This window comes from Chaetodon trifascialis, chromosome 10, assembly GCF_039877785.1.
Source record: "Chaetodon trifascialis isolate fChaTrf1 chromosome 10, fChaTrf1.hap1, whole genome shotgun sequence".
NCBI lineage: Eukaryota > Metazoa > Chordata > Actinopteri > Chaetodontiformes > Chaetodontidae > Chaetodon > Chaetodon trifascialis.
The window spans coordinates 27,593,261-27,612,802 of NC_092065.1; the positions used below are offsets into that span (position 1 = coordinate 27,593,261).

General features: G+C 46.6%; 1 protein-coding gene across 1 annotated transcript in view; it reads left to right on the plus strand.

Moving 5' to 3' along the window:
* Positions 1-1,885: 1,885 nt before the first annotated feature.
* Positions 1,886-19,542, plus strand: part of pot1 (protection of telomeres 1 homolog) — a 48,190-nt gene continuing 30,533 nt past the window's right edge. Inside the window, exons 1-6 of the mRNA XM_070972287.1 lie at positions 1,886-1,949; positions 11,644-11,777; positions 12,258-12,330; positions 14,955-15,043; positions 18,179-18,286; positions 19,167-19,241. Coding sequence (XP_070828388.1) covers positions 11,658-11,777; positions 12,258-12,330; positions 14,955-15,043; positions 18,179-18,286; positions 19,167-19,241 — 465 coding nt within the window. The 5' untranslated portion in view covers positions 1,886-1,949; positions 11,644-11,657. The remainder of the gene's footprint in view (positions 1,950-11,643; positions 11,778-12,257; positions 12,331-14,954; positions 15,044-18,178; positions 18,287-19,166; positions 19,242-19,542) is intronic.

The window sequence follows — 19,542 nt, forward strand, 5'->3', positions numbered from 1 at the left end:
CCCCCAGCGTGGATGTTCAGCACATAGAAACTGTTTGATTTTAGACCTGGTTGGACCAAACAACTGGTTTTTCAAAGCAGATTGAGAGCCTAACGACCAACCTTGCTTGATAATATTCAGTTTCCAGGGGAGACGCACACAAAAAACACTTACATGTCGAAACCACAGTGGAGATGCAACACAGCCTCGTCCGGTGGACACATGGGGTCACATCCCCATTTTCTAACCGGCGGAGGCAGCAGCAGCAGCAGCAGCAGCAGCAGCAGCAGCAGCAGCAGCAGCATGATCCTGAAGTCAGCGTGAGCGGTATCTATCAGGACCAGCTAATGACCCCCCACCCTCCCCCAGGCAGCAACGGGGCCAACTGGAACAATATGGAAGTTGTTGTTTTCCATCTGGTGGACAGCTTCGTATATGTAGTTTATTGGTGATATTCTTCACAGAGGAGGACAGTTGATTAGAAACATAAAGCAGGAACCTCAAGCCTGCTGCCGTGGTGTGTCTCTGCAGGAGAAACTCATTAGTGCTGAGTAATGAGCCTCCTGCTAATACAGCTGCAGAATTATGCTCTCGATCACAGGTTCTGTGAGTGTTTGGCATTTTTCAATTTAATTAAACAGTCAGTAATCTGGTTGTAAAAGCTTCTGAGGTTTCCATCTATAATGTAACATGAATATGACACCGGCGATTGCTCAGAGCAGAGCTGCCGCTTGATGAGAGGGAAGTTGTTGTTTCTGCCCTGCGCATAATGATGCTGATTAATCCAGATTTATCCACAGAAAGATATCTCAATAATTACTACACAGATTGATATGAAATTCTCTCTGGATAATGGCTGTCCCCTGCAGATGAGTCCTAATGATTTTTGGTAACATCCTGACTCGTTCTCTCGTGTCACCGGACGCAATTTAGACTTTCAGGCCCATCTCTGGTAAGACAGTCTCCATAGCATCAGTGATACAATCAGCAAAGGCCTAAAGGGCTTTTGCAGTACAAATACACAAACTTCAAATTTGTGTCCTTGGGAGTTCAAACCTGGCAGGTTCAGGAGAATTCAGTGATATAGATTTATATCATCAATATGTGCGATGTAGCAGGAATATACTGCACACTGCATGTGACAGCTGGTGAGCAGGCCAATGGATCAGGGGGTAAACAGACGCATGTCATCTCAAACCAGACTCTCGACTCCTGACAGGGTGGAGTGCTGCACAAATGCCTCCCAAACGCAGCAATCAAAGGGAGGGAGTTACCGAGACGTCCTCAGCTGTCCCTTCCAGCGGCTGCAGTCGGAGTCTGGAGGCTGGCAGGTCAACCTGCCTCATGTCAGCATCACACCTCCTCTCCTGGACGAGCGCCACCTCAGGTCAAACAGCCAAAACAGAAAAGTGCTGCTTTAGATTGAAGTGCTGAAAAGAGTTAAAATGTTAGCTGGGGTTTAAGAGACAAATTGAGCTGGAAGGCTGAGTTTAAGTGGAATTCCTGATAGGAGCTAATGTCAGTTCAAATGTTAGTTTTTAAGGTGGATATTCATTGAAAGTGTTGTGTTTTTATAATCTGTACATAATGTACATTTACATAGTTGTTTTTCTATTCTGAATCCTGTATACTTTTTTTTTTCTATCTTGACCCTTCTGTGCCACTGATTTGCTTTTTGTAACGCTTGCTGGCTGTAAGGACTTCATTTCCCAGGTGTGGAATCAGTAAAGTCTTATCTTATTTGAAAGTAATAAACCTTGCTTTTCATGATCTACTGTCATCTATTATTTACATTTATTTGTTTACCTGATGTTATTATACTGTATTATTGTTTTTCTGACTTTATTTATACAGTCGCTTTCACTTGTGTGTAAACAGTATTTGTGGTGGGGTTCCCAACGCGCATGCGCAGCATTTCAGCGTCTCAGTTCGAACCCGAGCGAGGGAAAACGAACCAAACTCCTGCCGCCGTAAGTTTCCTCTCTTACTTCTACTATGTAACGTTGATGCTTTTTTGCTTTTAATGGCTGCTTAAGATGTGTATTTTACCACGATGGCACTTTTATTAACTGTAGTAGAAATGCTGTTTATTCGTTTGTAGAAGCTTGCAGAGTATCAGTTGGAGGCAACTGAAACCTCCGTTGACCTGTAGGTGACGTGACGAGACCCGATCTAAAAATTGTCATGTTTTTGGTTTGCATTACTTAATGGCGCAGACAGACAGCATGTAGAGTGCCATTTTGGACATTTTAGAGATCTGTACATGGCCCTAAACAATTCGGCTCACGTCTAATGCGCAGTTATGTTTCCCTCGCCCATCAAATCATGCTAATTTCCACCGCTTGCCGTCCGAGGAGGAAGTTGAAATATTATCTCAAGAACGTGCGTCATTCTGTATTGAATCTTTACCGAATTTGCCAATAGCGTCTATTAATTCCTAAAAACTTCTGTATCATCTTCTATTTACTGTGCACGGTTTCAGACAATCAACGCAACTTTAAATCGAAGGATTTCGGAAACGAGTCTCGAGCAAACGGCAGGATTTCTCTCACTCGCTCGCTTTATGTTACTTCTCACTGTTTAAAATTAGTTTGTGTAGTAGATGTAGTATCCGTCTACTTGTCCCGAGTGCTTCTTTAAGATGTTTATTTCCTCGCTAACGTTCAACAGGAGGCTACGCTGCCCTGGTGGTGTTTGCTAAAGTTAGCTAGCAGGCTAACAAGCCAGCAGTTAACTAGCCGAGCTGAGCTAACGATCAAATGCGTCGGCATGTGAGTGATCACTGTTCATGTTAGCGCGAGCTGTTTATTGCTCCCCCTCAGACTGCATGACACGGGCGGGGACAGGTGGACCAGCACAGCAGATGCTGTTTACTGGGTACAGGTACAGTAAGTTGTCAGCGGCGCTCAGGTACCATCGGTTTCTCATGGATGTTTGAAAACCCAGACGGGCGTTTAAAACACGTACTGCTGTTGTACAGAACCCCCAGTGACTCTTCCAACCATCTGGATGTAAAAATATTCCGTCTGCTGAGTCATAAAAAGACTTTAAACGCATGTTGCAATCCAGAATAATGAGGCACAAACTGGGGATGCTGTTGCCTTGGTGATGGTCCCCTCCTCTCCCATTGGCCCACGCTGATTGTGAGAGGGATGCTAATGTTTATTTCCACAGCTGTTGTTCTGGCTCTTGTAGAAATGGCAGGTCACTGAAGTTCCACGCCATCAGCATATCCTCTGATTTAGCGTCACATGATGATTCCTTGGCTTGTTCTTTGTCGCTGCCGCAAAAAATTGCTCAAAAAACACGAGGTCTTTGGTTAAAGCAGCACACACAGCACCACTTCCCACTGATGTAGCACAATGGCTAATGTGAAGCACATCGCTGTTCCACTGACATTAAGATCTCCTAACATGTGGCAGCTCTCTACAGTGAGTGGTTTCTCTGCTATAGCTGCGTAAGCTGCCACTTTTACATGGCACCTGCTGCTTTTAGGTGGCAGCTGTGCTAACAGTCAGCGGTGGCATATATCAGTCAGAATCACGCTGTTTTACGCCCATCCACTCATCAAAGTGACATACAGTGACACACCATCTGTGAGAGCTCGACATCACTTTCCTTTGGATCTAATATGTTCCTGCTCATTTTAAGTTTGTGTCTTGACTCCTCGTCCTTCATGTGAGGAGTGTGTTACTGGTTTCTAGTCATTTCCACCATCAGTGAAAGCAGAGGAGATGTTTTAGGGACACTTTGTTCTCCAGTTAAGTGAGTACACCGTAGAATTACGTCAGGCCACAGCACTGATGTCATTTCACCCTCTCAGGGTTCAGATCAGCCGTTACTGAAAGTTAGCTGTACTTGACATTTGTTTTTATTCATCACAGAAAAAGTTCGAGACGACAGAAAGTCTGAAACGGCTGATCCATGAAATTGATTCAAATCAATTCCAGAAATTTCGACATTGATTTGTTAGGTCATGATGCACGGCACCCGCTGTGGCAGCGTCTGCCAAGGTGGGCGTAGTAATCCAGCCAATGGCGCGCCTCGTGAACCTCACGTGATGAGTTACAGGAAATGGAGGGTATTTCTGTCTGTTACGTTTGTACGTTTCTGCTGTCTGTGTTGGAAATTTTTATCATGGCCCATAAGCACGACCTGTTAACCAGCAGTCGTTCCCAGCTGATGCTTTGTGGTGATAAAGTCTTTATTTTTTATCATCTCAGCGCCGTCTTGCAAAATCAGCTTAAATAAGGGATGGTGACAAGAGCCCTGCGATCTGCTTGGCTGTGCTGGCATTTGAAGAGAAAGTTGCAGGTGGCCGGTTGCGGTTTGGTAAAGGTCTGTTTTGAAAGGAGAAAAATGCCCTTTTGGTCCAGACGGAGGGCTGAAACCGAGAGGAAAAGATGCGTTTACAGATTCAACCGACTGAATGTGACCTCAGTCAGCTGCTCGCTCAGCTCCTGGTTTCTCCTCGCTGCTGGTGAATATCCATGAGGTCTGAAGAGCTTACTCGTCCTGTCTCCGCCCGTCTGTGAGTTAAAAGTCGAGCGCTCCCTCCTGCTTTTGAAGCGGCGGCCGCTCGCTGCGGGACAGATCACACAATGCGTGACCCCGGCGACCCCCTGCTGGACCGCTGACTTTCATCTGGCGGTGGCATCCTGGTATTTCTCCTTTTGTGCCTCAGTGGATGCTGCATCATGGGACCACCTGCCACTTTTTTCACCTCTCTGCACCTCATACGCTGCTGGCTGGACTGAAAAGGAGACTCCAGGCTGTGGCTGGTTGCCTGCTGAAGAGGCTGAAAGAGCAGACTGAAGCTGTCCAGCAGGACGCTGAGATGAATCTGTCAGTTGTGCATAAAACTGAGTGAAATGCGACGACGTTTTGATGGCCGGGCGATGTTTAAGTGACACTGAGAGGCTGAACTTTGGGCTGAAGGGTTAATCAGTTTTAATTTGAAGTGGGAATCTGAAAATGCATCTTTCATGCTGCGAGAGCCACGCTTTCATGTTTACATTTGACCAGCGTCTTTACAAATTGATGGTGGTTTTGCTCGCTGTGAGACATCTGTTGGTGGCAAATGTGCTCAGCTGTAGCGTATTAATGTTAATTAATTCCACGACCGAGCCAAAGATGAAAGTCTCTGTTGTTGTTTTGTTACTGTGTCCTCTGCATGCTGCTGTCTGGACTGCAGTGCTTATACTCAACCGCAGACAGGTCCCGCGAGTAAGACACGCTCCTCTGTGTTATTCAATGTTTGGAAAGACTTTTCAGAAAAGACCAATTAAGTCTCTTTATCTGGATGAACGATCGTGCCAGAAATGTAAAATTATTGAGTAATGACAAACAAATCTCACATGTGATATGATTAATACATCACACTGCAGTATGTCTGCAGTTGAATTTAGAGTAATCACAGATTTAATCACGCCGCCATAATTTGCCAGGAAAAATGTTATATTTTATATTATATTTTCTTCTTCTTGTCCGGCTTGGATGAAAAAAATGTGGAGGCGTTAACTGCGATGTAACAGGACAGGTGACAGGTGAACCGAACAGGAAGTGGCTGTGCTGAGGGTGCAGTGGAGTTTAGCCCCCCCCCCATCACTTGCTCCCACACGTAGCTTTCACAATAAAAGCTTGAAAGACCCTCTGCGTCCTCTTCCTGGCAGGCTTTTAATGTGAAATAGTTGCAGGAAGTGTTGCGTTGCATTCACAGTGATTTTACTGAGCATAAACAGCAAAGTAGAAGCGTTTGGGTATGAAATGACCTGTTTTACTGATGGATTCAGTGCTGTGGGAACGTGCTTTATACTGGATTTGTCACAGGTGAGGCATCACGGCGCAGGTGATTCCTCCCCTCCTCGATGATTTCTGGCCAACCTTCCTGATCGTCTCTGCCTTTATTTGAATACTGTCTTTAATTTGAGAGTTTGCAGAATACATTCAGGTCGTTTGCGAATGAATTATGATGTGAGTTAACGACGTGCGTCAGCCTTTTTTTACTCTCAGCACGATGGGCTGACGTTTGGAAGTGTGTAATCCCGCAGCCACATGTTCGTGATATCTCACACTGCTGTAAGGTATGTTTTTCCTCAAAAACCTCTGTGCAATTAAATGCTGTTATTAAGTTGTCATCTTCTCTGATACTATAATTACAGACCTGCTGATTCTGTCGCCTTATCTGACAGCTTTGGCCCCAAGTGGTTCTCAGCCAACACTGAGGCTTCATTTTAGTAGAAATCATTTTTTCAGTGAGGTGATAGCTCCACAGGAGCTCATTAAAACCTCTAACCACCTCCATTAAACCGATAAAACCAGCCAGTGTTGTGCCTGCAGTCAGCAAGTCTTCAGTGTTTCAGTTTGGAGAAGATTATCCAAATCTGCTTCTGCAAGCAGAGAAACGTGCGCCATCATTAAGGTCATATTTTCAACAGACTTCGACTGAGGAGGAGGTTTCAGAAGTCAGCTTTTCACTGTGGCACAGACCGGAGCAGCACTGACGGCCTGACGTACAAAACGCTGCGTTTGCTCACGTCTTTAAGGTTTAGACGAGGACGTCAATGATTCCTCTCAGCAGCAAAGAAGTCGACTTGATGACTTGGACTTTTATTTTATTGATCCCAATTGGGGAAATTCTTCTGTTGCAGCAGCAGGTTAAACATAAAATATACACAGTTCAATTCAAAAGGAACTGATCAGCTCCGAGGCGGATCACTCTGATGGATCAGACTCTTTAGATCCGGTTCCCAGTTCCCACCCCTACACTGCCCATCACCCTTCAACTCCTCCATCAGTTCTGTGGTTTGTGGTCATTTTGAGTTTTGGTTCGATAAAACAAGACATTTTATGATGGCACCACAGGGTGTTTTTTTCCTAAATGAAACCACAAATGGATTAATTCGTCCGCAGTGGGTTCAGGTTGATTGCATTTTGCATTAGCTCGGCTGTGGCAGCACCCACATGACCGGAGTCCTGTAATATACTGCAGGAGTGCATATGTGAGGGGATGTGAAGAACAATAAACTCAGCAATCATGGTTTAGTTATCATCATTGATAAAACCAAACTATGAGGACGCGCTGCCTTTTCACAGCGTCTTATCAGCTGCATGCGGCGAGGTTCATCTCCTGCTGCCCTCTGGGAGGATTTCTCCGATCCCTGCTGCAGAGGAAACTCCTCCGGTCTGCGTGGAAATAAACCTTTTGGATCTGTGTTTCCATCCCGGCGGTGAGGAGATGGCACAGATGATTTCTGGGGATGCACAGATAAGAAGACTTTCCACGACAAAGTGTGTGTCATTGTGAAACAATGAATATTTTAAGCCTTTTCTGATGATGAATCAGATTAAACAAGATGAAAAGATGAAATATTCTGTAGTTTAACTGCTCATTGTGTTAGAGGTTCAATTCCCTGTTGGTGAACAATCGACATAGATACTGTTTCAGCCAAAAACGCTTATTTACTCTTCTGGAAACAGGGTCTAAAAAGGGTCTATTTTAACCCAAACCATGGTCTTTTCCTCAGCCTAGCTGAGTAGTTTTGTCGCCTACATGTAACCACAGTTTGGCTTTCTGTTGAATAATGCATTTGGCACTTTAATGGCACAGAATAGACGTATAATCAGTAATTAGAGGCCTGTCTCTTCCAGCTCCCTCTTTAAATTTGTGCAGCAATGTACATTTCATGCTAGCTGAAAACAAATATCTGTATCAGTGTTATGCTGCGTACAGATGCCAGCACAGTGTACAGACTGTGTTTACAGCTGCTTCAGGTCCGAACAGCCAGACCACCTCCAGGTGTGGTCAGGCGCATCCGCTGACGATCCGCCTTCCATCAACGTGTTTTTCCTCATCTACATAACAGTTTGCACTGTAACAGCAGGTGTAAATGGGCTGTACGAGTGACATTGTTCACGCCGTGCGTAGCTGTTTCCTCCATTGTGAATTTGAACTGCAGTCTGTGATTCAAAGCTCTGTCCTGCCCACATGTTTGCACTCGGTGGATGTGCAGGGCGAAGCAGCCGCCGAGTGGCTTTTTTAAAGATGTAACCTTTTACTTTTTTCCCTGGAGGAAGTGCAACGCGGATGTGAGATATGAGACAATTTAAACAGGAGTGTCTGTGTCGAGGGTCCGTCTGTCTGTTAGCCTTTTTTCTCCCGCTCTCGTCCACAGAGGACCTGTGACTCAGTGCTGGAGTGTGGTTTTAAATGGTTTTAATAAATGGGCTTCTTTGAGCGCCGCAGAGCCGCTCTCCCTCGACACGCTCCCTCTGCTCTGCGCTCGCAAGCTGCTCCTGACCTGATAAAACCCCCTGAAATCACCTGCTGAGCTGTGCGAGTTTATTTTTTTATTTATTCAATAGGTGAAGCTGCTGGAGCGTACGCCCGCGGCAGCTGGAGCTTTTATGTGGTGGAAAATGAACCTTCAGGCTGCAGCCAACGCTGAGCTGTGTGTGTGTGTGTGTGTGTGTGTGTGTGTGTGTGTGTGTGTGTGTGTGTGTGTGTGTGTGTGTGTGTGTGTGTGTGTGTGTGTGTGTGTGTGTGTGTGTGTGTGTGTGTGTGTGTGTGTGTGTGTGTGTGTGTGTGTGTGTGTGTGTGTGTGTGTGTGTGTCCATAATTAATGAGTGTACTTTGGAAAATTAAGATTGTAAAATAGCAATTAAATATGGGCGTTAAGAGTTTGGTTTGGTTCTCAGTGGGTGTTTGTTAATAATTGCCTCTGCGTTAACTTTGGTTATCCTCTGAACGTGTCAGCCGGCGACACACATCTGATGAATACGTGAAACAAACATAATGCCATATTTCAGTCGCGTTCTCTGCAGGGTTTTCATGGTTTCACCTTTTAATCGCCTTGTTGCACCCTCTGCTTCTGTAACGCTTTAACGGATGACTGGATCTGAATTAACACCCGACTGGATGTTTGTTTCAATGCATCCAACTCCAGATATTTGCATAACAGTAGTGCAGGAATTCTTTAACCTGCAATAGCTGATTTCTATTGGCCACAGCATTGACATATAATCAGCTTTTAAGTTGATGTGAAGAACTTGACAGCAAGCGTTTGCTTATTAGCACATCCAGCAGTTATGAAGCAACATTATCATTCATTGGAGCCGTGTTTGTTTCCACCTGATGAGTGTTAAATCCAGTGTCCAGTGTGGACATATGTCCATCTTTTGCTGCTAAATGCTCCAGTTTGTTCACCAGGTCTTCCACTGCTGAGCAGGAAGTGAAGTGTTTCACAGCTTTTCCTTAAACAGCTACCTGCCTTCAAAGCCGAGTCGAGCTGCAGATTCAGGTGATAATTCTCCGTACATTCAAGACTACGAGCGACCTCTTTCCTGTCACATCCTCAAATTTTTTGCTTTGTCTCACCATCACCCTCAAAATCCAAAGATACTCAGATTATGATGATATTAAACAGAGAAAAGCAACAAATCCTCACATTGGTAAAGCTTGAAAAAAAGAAAATAATTATCAGAATTGTTGTCAATTCATTTTCTGTCAAACTGCTAATTGTTTAATTGATATTTTAGGCGGCATTTTTAAATAAAACGGTGTGACTGAGCTCGCAGGGATAACTACTAACGATCAGTTAATTTGCCAATTGTTTTCACATCATTTAGTTAATAAAATATTGCAGAATTGTAAAAACTGCTCATCACCAAACTGACGTCTTCACATTGCTTCTTTTGTCCAAGCAGACTCTTCAGTCACCGTCATAAGTGACGTTTAAGAAGCTAGAAGACATTTTTGCTTGAAAAACAAATCAATAATCAACATGTTTGGCATTGATTTTCTTTTGATCAACTCATCAGCTCATTGTTGCAGCTCAGCAGGTCTTGCTGTCTTCTGGGGGGAGGAGTGTCCGGTGTCCTCCCACCCTGAAAGTCACGTCTGGTTTGCAGTCCTGACTGCTGCGCTGAGCCCGTGGTTCAGCAGCGAGCTGCTGTTTGGAGATCTGTCTTCTGTCCCTCTCAGCCTCTCTGTTCCTCATGAACGATGTTGCAGGGATGAACTTGAGTGACCCTCTGATTTAATGACTGTCCCGGAGCAGCCGGGCGGTGGGTTTCGGCGACGCCGTGAGGAGCAGGAAGGCCGCTGTCTGCTCGGGGTGGCCCAGCCGTCATTTGGCTGGGATCAGCTGCCGTCCCACCGCGGGGATCAGCGGACTGTTTACAGCCAACTGGTGGTCTCTGATATGTTGCTGCTCTGTGGGAAGGACTCTGACTCAGCTCAGTCTGCGCCGTTCATTTAAATGAAGCTGCCAACCAAGCAGCCGCAGGAGGCTGCAGGTCGGCCCGCTGCAGGTCCAGATAAGGTCCAGCAGGTCCAGGTGGCAGGATTTTACCATGCAGGTGGCTTTTGTCAGGATGCGGTGTGGCCATGGAGTTGCCCAGTTACGATCCGGCCTGTAGTTTCATGTGTTTAATCATGTATCTTCAGAAAAATCCCAAACAAACATGTTCCTCCAGCATCGTGAGGTCGTTCCAGGCCCGGCGTGGCGTTCGGTTTTACTGCACCTTTGAAACTGACTTGACTTGCGCTGCTTTTGTATTTACGTCCCTTTGCTTTATGCTGCATCATCGTTTCCTTGTTTGTTTTTTCTTCCAAATTCAACATATGTTTAGAAAAGGATGAAGCGTTTGTATTTGTTTGCACCTGAACAAAGAATCTGAGCAGACACTTGCTGTCAGCTTTCGGTAATAAGCAGGTTTTGTGTGCCCCCCCCCCCTGAAAAAAGGATGCAGGTTTTGCCTTTGTTTGTGTGCGACAGCGACTCCGGGCTGACAGACTAATTCTGGTGTTTAAGCTGTCGAGATCTTTGTGAGCTGTCAGGTGAGCCGCAGCTCCAGCGTCCCGGCTAATGAACCTGCGGGAGAAGGTGAGTCTGTGACGCTCGGGGCGGGGGGGGGGGGGCAGCAGACAGACCGCCGGACTGACTCGTAGCAGCTGTAGGTCACTTCACGAAATCATCAGAGAAGCTCCACACTCATGAATGAATCACTCCTCCTGCTTTAATTTCGGCCTCCGGCTCCTCCCCTCTGGTCTGAATCGGAGAGGTTTATTTGATTTTATTTTTTCCTGGCCGTGTTTTCCGCCTGGCTGAGCGGCTGACTGTACGGCCGAGTGAACAGCTCGTCTGCCTCGCAGGCTGTTCCCGCTCCGCCGTCCTCGGTCGACGAGGTACCACAGAGGGACTCCAGAGTCAAATCTGCCGGAAATCAAACTAACGAGCTCTGACAGGAAGCAACGTGCTACCTGCTGGGAACATGGCCAACACTTTTCTGGGTTTCTCTCTGAAATGCCTCACAGACTTTAACCCTCCTGCCGCGCTGTCGACATGGATCTGGTGTTTCCTGTCAGAGGTTTTATCCCGGTAATGAGTCGTCTGCGGTGGAGGACAGTCTGGACCTTAAAACCGCAGATCACAGGCCGGATCAGCAGCTGTGTGGCCTGTCTGCTGAGACAGACGACAGTTTAAAGCCTGAAACCACCGACGTTCACTTCTGCTCAGAGCAGACAGACATGAACTGTCAGGTGATCTGCTGGTGACATCACTGTCGACAGACCTGGAGTCCAGTTAAAGCTGACGCTGAACTCTAACCCCAACTGTTTGTCACCTCAGAACTTAATCGTGTTTCTCCGTTCGCGTCCCTCAGGTCACCTTTATGTCATGCCTGTCCGTGTGCTGTCGACGGGGGCGGGGCCAGATGCCCAGGTACCAGCGCACATGACCAGGATTCCCATCTCGCTCATCGGTGCCGACACCGACTCCTCCAACAAGACGGTCAAGGTTTGTTGACATCAGGTCGAGACCAGAAAGGCTTAATTTTCACTCACTGATGAGAAACTTTATCAGTCGCTTCTGGAAAAGCTTAAAGGTGGTTTATGCAGGTACATTTTTCTGTAGAGTTCAACAATTTCATGCATTTTCCTCTTTCCTGCCCTGATTTCCGTGTATTTCTTCTTTACTCCCGTTTCATTTATCTGCCACCAGCCGCCATCTGTCCACATCCACCTGGTTTCTCTTTTCTGACTGTGAAGTTATTTCCTTCTTCTTGATTAGTGCTCTGCAGGAATACACTGTATTTATGAAAACCAAAGGAGCAGAATAATCCACCTTCTGTCTCGCGGCTCATTTCCCCGAGGCGCTCATCAACGCTGCTCACTTTTCTGACGTGGCTTTGATCAGCTGACAGGCCTCTGCAGAGCTTCACTCGGAGCTAAACGCTTTCCAGTTTGTCTCTGAGTTTCATGTTTAATACATTTCCAGGGTAAAGTGGTCCGCAAAGGTCCACTGGTGTCGTTAGCGGCTGACAGCTTCATCCTGAAGGCCGTCATTCAAGGTAACTCTCTACGTGTGTGTGTGTGTGTGTGTGTGTGTGTGTGTGTGTGTGTGTGTGTGTGTGTGTGTGTGTGTGTGTGTGTGTGTGTGTGTGTGTGTGTGTGTGTGTGTGTGTGTGTGTGTGTGCGTGTGTGTGTGCGCGTGTGTGTGCGCGTGTGTGTGCGCGTGTGTGTGTGTGTGTCAGTCACCACGAGAAACCATCTCTTTGTACACTTTGGGTGTGTGTGGAGATTTTAGTTTGGCTAACTTTGCTTTCGACAGTCCGACAACCATGAACTGGTAACTAACTGGTTCATTTTTAGCTAAGGAGCACACTGACTGGGAGTCATTTATGTCCTGAACAAACAATATTATCTGTATTTACGCACCCGATTTGCAGAATTCAGCTTGATCATTTTTGTGATGCACTTAAACAAATATAACATTGACTGACCTTAAAAAGACTGAAGCTCATCTGAAACTTAATCTGATCAAAATTAGACTAAAATCCTGGTCAAAACTAGCTTTGACGAGAATAAATACGTAGTTTTTAATGACAAAAGACACAGCAGGCATTCAAAACCAGCGTACAGCTTTAAATGCAGTTTCTAATGTCTTTAAAATGTAAGCTTATTGTTCCCCGCCACGCTTTGGGTTAAAGTGTGAGGTTATGGGCTCGGCGGGCGGCTGTGGCTCAGGAGGTCGCGCAGGTCGCCCAGTGATCACAGCGTTGGTTGAAGTGTCCTTTGCCCAGACGCTCGACCCCAGATTGCTCCAGATGGTCACACCAGCATTGTGCGAGGTAGCTCGCTGCCGTCGGTGCGCCCGCGAGTGAATGAACGAACAGTGAAGTGCTTTGGATGAAATTGCCATATAACTGCAGCCATTTACTGTGTGAGACTCATGTTCATGTCCTCGGGGAACAGATGGCGGTGGAAGCTTGGTGATGTGGCGGCTAATTGCAGGCTATTTGGTGAGCTATTGTAGCCAGAAAACCAGCAGTTACTGGGCTGACACCCAGGGGCTGCTGACTCCCGGCCTTTAGAAAGCCAGCTGATCAGATGGCCTCCACGGCTCAGTCCTGTTCCCTTAAAGGTCGCCACTGCGAAGGTGTTTTGCTGGTGATGAGATTTCCCATATAGAAGTTCACAAAGGTCAGAAGTGCTGTCGGCTCAAGCTCGTTTGCTGAAAGCAGCTGGAAATGCCGACACTTGACCAGACGCTAAATGTGCTGTAAAACCGAAACTCTGAGCCTAAGAGAGGCTTAAAAGCAGCGCAGCATTGCAGAGCTGATGGCGTGGAGTGTTTCGCTGTGTGTGCGTGTGTGTGTGTGTGTGTGTGTGTGTGTGTGTGTGTGTGTGTGTGTGGACCGATCAGGACTGTGTGTGTGTGTCTGTGTGTGCGCATGTTAAGCTGTTTAACTGGTCTGTATTGTAGAAGCAGACGGAGGCCACTCTGCCTCATTGTCGTCTTGTCTCTGGCCTTCTTATCTCTGAGCAGCCTGATTAAAAAGCCACAGAGAGCTGAGGCTCTTATTGTGGCGGGGACATCCTGCCTACTGTTCGTTGAAACTCTCTGTGTCTCCAGCTGCAGGATGAGCAGGACCACCTCTCCTGCATTGCTTGTCTCTGCAGAGATGTATTCTGTGGTCGTATGAACCTGACTGATGATGGTGTTTTCCCAGTTTAGTCCAGTTTGTTCAGACCGATGAGACCAGCTCATGTCCTGTCAGTAACGCTGGCGTGACGCTGAGACATCTGAGAAGTCATGTGTGGAAGCATTTCAGGTTGAGCAGCACCGCTTCCTTCTAACCCACTGATGTTTCTGCCTTGCTGCTCTAATTATCTGTCGCTCAAGTGAGGTGCCGCTAATGGACAGGACCGCACAGGTTTTACAAACAAATCACACGTTACTCCTCGTTAATGGGAAGCGGCAGGCCTAACGCGGGACGAGGGCTCCGATTCACCACGTTTGACATTTCCCCTCACCAAGATCCCAGAAAGTGCGCAGAATTCGCAAAACTCAGAGATCCACCTTAAATTTCCTGCACTTGAAGATATGATTTATAGGACTGTAGTCACACGATGATGGAGAAAGGTTGGTGTCATCTGAAGAATTATGATGTCATTTGATTGTCCTCCCTGTGTTCTCTCTGTGTCCTCCCCGTGTCCACCCCGTGTCCTCCCTGTGTCCTCCCCGTGTCCACCCCGTGTCCACCCCGTGTCCTCCCTGTGTCCTCCCCGTGTCCACCCCGTGTCCTCCCTGTGTCCTCCCCGTGTCCACCCCGTGTCCACCCCGTGTCCTCCCTGTGTCCTCCCCGTGTCCACCCCGTGTCCTCCCTGTGTCCTTCCCGTGTCCTCCCTGTGTCCACCCCGTGTCCTCTCTGTGTCCTCCCTGTGTCCTCCCCGTGTCCTCTCTGTGTCCTCCCTGTGTTCTCCCGTGTCCTCCCGGTGTTCTCCCAGTGTCCTCCCTGTGTTCTCCCTGTGTCCTCCCTGTGTCCTCCCGGTCTTCTCCCTGTGTCCTCCCTGTGTCCTCCCCGTGTTTGCGTGGGGTCCCTCTGCCTCGTCATGTAAACGCCTCTGAACGTCGAATCGTCCGTCTTTACTTTGTTCTAGTTTTAAAAGATGTCCTGCGTCTGTGTTGCAGAAGAAGACTCCCAACCGAACACGTCGTCCATTAATGTCGTCCTGTTGGGAGCGCTGGCCAAGGACTTCAGTCAAGCTGTCAATCAAGGGGTAGGTTCATTTGAAAGAAGTATATTCACTGCTGGTAACTGCTCAGGTTTCTAACTTCAGTGCAAACACTAATGTTTTTCAGTCCTCAGACACGAATCACCTGAGTGTGTCTTTGCTGTGTGCAGACATGCTGTTGGGATGAGGTGTGGATGGAGACGTGATGGTGCTCGTGCACAGCGTTCTGCTTGTGATTCACAGTTTGAGTTATTTCTGTTTCATCTCCTTTGTGTGATAACAGACCAGGTGGTGTGCTTTTTTTCCCAGTGCATCTCAAACACTCTTCACCTTCACGGAGGACTGCAACTTATTTTGGATATCCCATAATACTTCATAAAGAGGCCAGAATAATCAGTAATTCATTTGTTTGTTTAATTAGAAAAACTAAATGTTTGTTGTTAATTGTGATGCTTTTCTGAAGTCTCATAGTTTTATTAATTTTACTTTCAGAGACCTTTTTTTGAGACAGGCTTATATTAGAGACGGACTTTTATTTCTGACTGTTGTGTGTTTGGTATTAAACATAATTCGTCATGTTTCAGTAAGAAGCCTTCCTGTTTTTTAAGCCGCTTCCATTTTAATTTGCTGTTGATGAACACCTCCTCCACATTCAGCTGTTGTCTTTACAAATTCAGCATAATGTCCTCAGCAGGACGTCCATCAGTCCAACACAGTCCTGTCATTCTCGCACTCTGATTCCCATTCGTTGATTATTCCGTCACAGCTAAGCTAATGTCACTGAAAGCTAACACATCCTACGTGTCACATTAAAAGCCTTCCAGCCTCACAAGGTGCACAACCTTTGTTAGTATGCTTTTAATGTGAAAGGTGTTTCCAAAGATATTTTAAATGTAAAGCCAACCAAAACCAATCATTTGTTTTCTAATTCAGCTTCTTCCGCTGTGTGCTGCTGAGGATATAAAGATGGTTGTTTGAGAAAATGCTGCATGTTTCTTCATCTTTTCGCCGCAGAAAAGATGAAGGAGAGGAAAAGAAAATCCAGTTTGAGCGAAACCGTCCAGTTGCTGTCCTCTTTAGACTTCCTTCAGTAAATGTAGTCAGACTGCGTGCGAGGCAGTTTAATTCTGCCTAATGAGCAATAAGGAGACAGAATATCATGATGAGATGTGACGGTGATGATTAGATTTAGTTTTCTGTCCATCTGAAGGACGAGTTCTGCTTCTGAACGAACATCTGTCATGTTCTTCTCCTCGAAACCGTCTTAATGGACAGCTGCAGAGCTTTGAGTCAGAATTTGTGTTGTTTTGTTTGATTTAATAAGCTGCTTTTTACTGTCAGTGCTCAGTGCTCTGCTCAGCCCCTCACTCTGCTTGGAAAATATACGACTTATTGCACTTATCGCATTTGACGGATTTGTTTGATTAGATAATAAAAGCGAGTAGAGAAAGTGTCCTTGTCAGGCAGAGAGGAGTTTGTCCCTTGAGTCCTCTCACGTGAGAGGGTGAGTGAGGAACCTCTGAAAGCCTTTTTAATGAATATTCATGTGACGCTGATGAGGATGCGTTATTTTATTGACATTATAAACAAGGCTTGGGTATTTGGAAGGTGTGATTTTTTTTTCTGGGCCATAAAATCTGTGATTTGAATGAGGTAAAGAGCTGATTGATTCGTGTGATCAGCTGATCGGTGTGATGATCGGGGAGATGAGATGAATTCATCTCCGTACTGTGTGTTTGAAGAAATGTGCGCTGAGCTGTGTTTAGCCTCCCGTGGCTCGAAGTGATTGAAAATACTGCGCTCTGAAGAAATAAGGAGGAAAAATCGAAAGTGCCTGTTTATCTAGATCATGTGAAGTGTTTAATGTGGCGGTAGATATGAACAGCAATGGGCCAAGTTTTCCCTTAACTTTAAGATAAGATGATGATCCTTTATTATCTTTTATGATCCTTTATTTTATCCCCCAGAAGCTAAAGTTAAATGATTAAATAAAAATAAGACAGAATCTGCATGTAGAGTAAAAAAATCCTTCAGTTTTCAAGAATGAAAGCTTATTTTTATTATACAGTATTTTTTCTGGATATTTGCGTTCCCTGATGACTGAGTGTCGAATGCTGAGTTCTCTCAGTAACAGCTGTCGTTGTCACTGGTGGAGCCTCCTGTGCTACACTCAGGCCGCCTTCACACACAGGATTAACAGGAAACAATGCATACATGCGCTCCATCTTTAGTGATCTCATTTGAAGTCGCAGTTTAGCGTTCACTCACCTCCAGATGAACCAGAGCCGCGCCAAGTTTCTGCTAATGCGTTTTAACCGGCTGCTGCGTCACATTCAAAGCGTTGAACTGGTGAAACATAAGGTGGCTTTTATTGTGAAGCAGCCACAGGAAGTGCCACGAATCTGTCACCAGTAGCTCCTCTGTTGTTTCTGACAAAGCAGCTGCTCAGCGAGTGGATTCCACCTCCAGATTTCTGGGAGCAGGACTGAAATCTTGAGGATTACAGCTTCAAGGTTTCCTTCAAAGAATAGATTATCCTGAGCTCCGCTCGCTCGGCTCTTCATGTGTCAGGCCTCCAGTGTGACAGTTCACATCCTGCAGCCCCCTTGAACTTCACAAAGTTCCTCTGATACTGTCACATCTGTGCACATCTGTACATGGCAGCAGCTGTGATGCTGTTTGCAGAGCGGCGAGCCTGTTTTTGACCTGGGTGGGGACAGTGAACGCATCAGGGATAATCCTCAGTCGGCAGCATCTCGCTGTGTTTTCGGTTTCCCTGCGGCGGCGTGTTGATGGAGCTCAGCGCGCCGCAAAGCTCGGTGAAGTCAGGAAACCGTCAGAGGCTGAGCCGCCGTGCTCGGCTGCAGATCACAGAGTTCTTGTCAGGCTGTGTGTCTCTGTAACGTGATTATTCAGACTATCTGCCGTCCCTTTGTCGGGCTTTCAAGCCGTCTCGGGGGCAGCTGACATGCCAAACAAAAGACAATCTCCACTTTTCACACCAGCTTATCATCGGCTGCTTGTTGTGACGTCTTACTTAATGTCTCCCAGGACGCCGCATCTGCTGCTTCAATCTGTCCTCCCTCTGGGAAGAAGGATGTATATTTATCTCTCTCTGCTCTCTCACTTCTAATCCCTGATTTCCCTGCTTGTTGTTGTTTATCTTGTGTCTTCCTGCAGGATGTGGTGGTGGCCTCCGGCTTCACTGTGGGCAAGTCTCCCACAGTTCATAAGGACAAGCTGCATCCCTTTAACCTGCTGCTGTCAGGAGACGACGCCTGTGTTTACGTGAGGACTTTTCTAAATCTGAGTCTATATGAATAAGCCCTTTCTCAGTCTGGCGTTGACGGTTCGTCTGCGCTGTCGGCCCACATCTTTCACATCTGGCCTGTTTGGTTAAAACAGCCTCTGCTGTTCGCCTGAAGTGCGATTGAGGTGGTGTGAAAGCTGTCAATCAAACTGTGGTGGACACTAAACAGCTGGACTGAGAGGAGGAGGGTGTCAGTCCCCGTCCAAGCTAACTGGTTCAGTCTGTGGTCTGAGTGCAAACAGATCAACCACAGTATGTTGTAATGAACATGTAATGTTAGCTCAGAAGCTAACTTCAGTACAGTCACCGTGCGTCAGAGCGTGATGTCTTCTCGTCTCCGCCCGTCTCTCACTCTGCGTCTCCGTCAGACAGACACAACATCAACACGACCACCTGGAGACGTGTCTCTGTTTACCTGCTGATGAATTTCACATCCTCCTCATGTTTCACCTGCAACCATCACGACACACACAACACAACACGCTTCCTCACATTTCCGGCCGACACGCTTTGAAGCGAATTTCAAAACTTTATTTCCAGTATTTATATTTATTTATATTCATCAGCATGCCCAATATTTCAAAAACTGTATTAAAATTGGTCGAAGTCAAAAAGCTCAGTGTGGATGTTGAAGGGTAGAGGGTGCTGCAGGCTGATTGGCTGAACATATAGAAATAAGATTCACTCTTTTATTAAAATCCGTTGTATTCTGCGGTGAAGCTCAGCATTGCTTCTGTTTTTGACACAGTGGTTCCTTCTGATATTATTCTACTCCCCCTCACTTCCTCACTCTCCCTGTCATTTGTCCTCCAGCAGCGGCGTCTGCTCTAATGTCTCCTCTCTGTCCTCGTCCCTCAGGTGTCCCGCCCGCCGCCTCCTCCCGACCCCGGGTCCCCGCCGGCCATCAAGAGGAGCTCCGCGCTCTCCGCTGAGGTCAGAGTCACGAGCCCGGGTAGCTGAAGAGGCTGCTGCAGTGTGTTGTGGAGGTCTTGTATCTGTCAGGAAGCTTCATGTCAGCTGCTGGCTGCTCGGGGTCGCTCCCCCTGGATCAGGGTCTCAGCAGACCCTGGTGATGAGGACGGTTAGAGGAGTGTCTTTAAAGCTCCCAGCTTTCAGTTACTTTACGATCTTATTATTATTATTATTAAAGCACAGAAGAAGAAGAAGACGCTGCGGAAGATTTCAGGAGAAAAATCCGACATGTTGTCACACACACTTTCCTCAGATCAGTGCA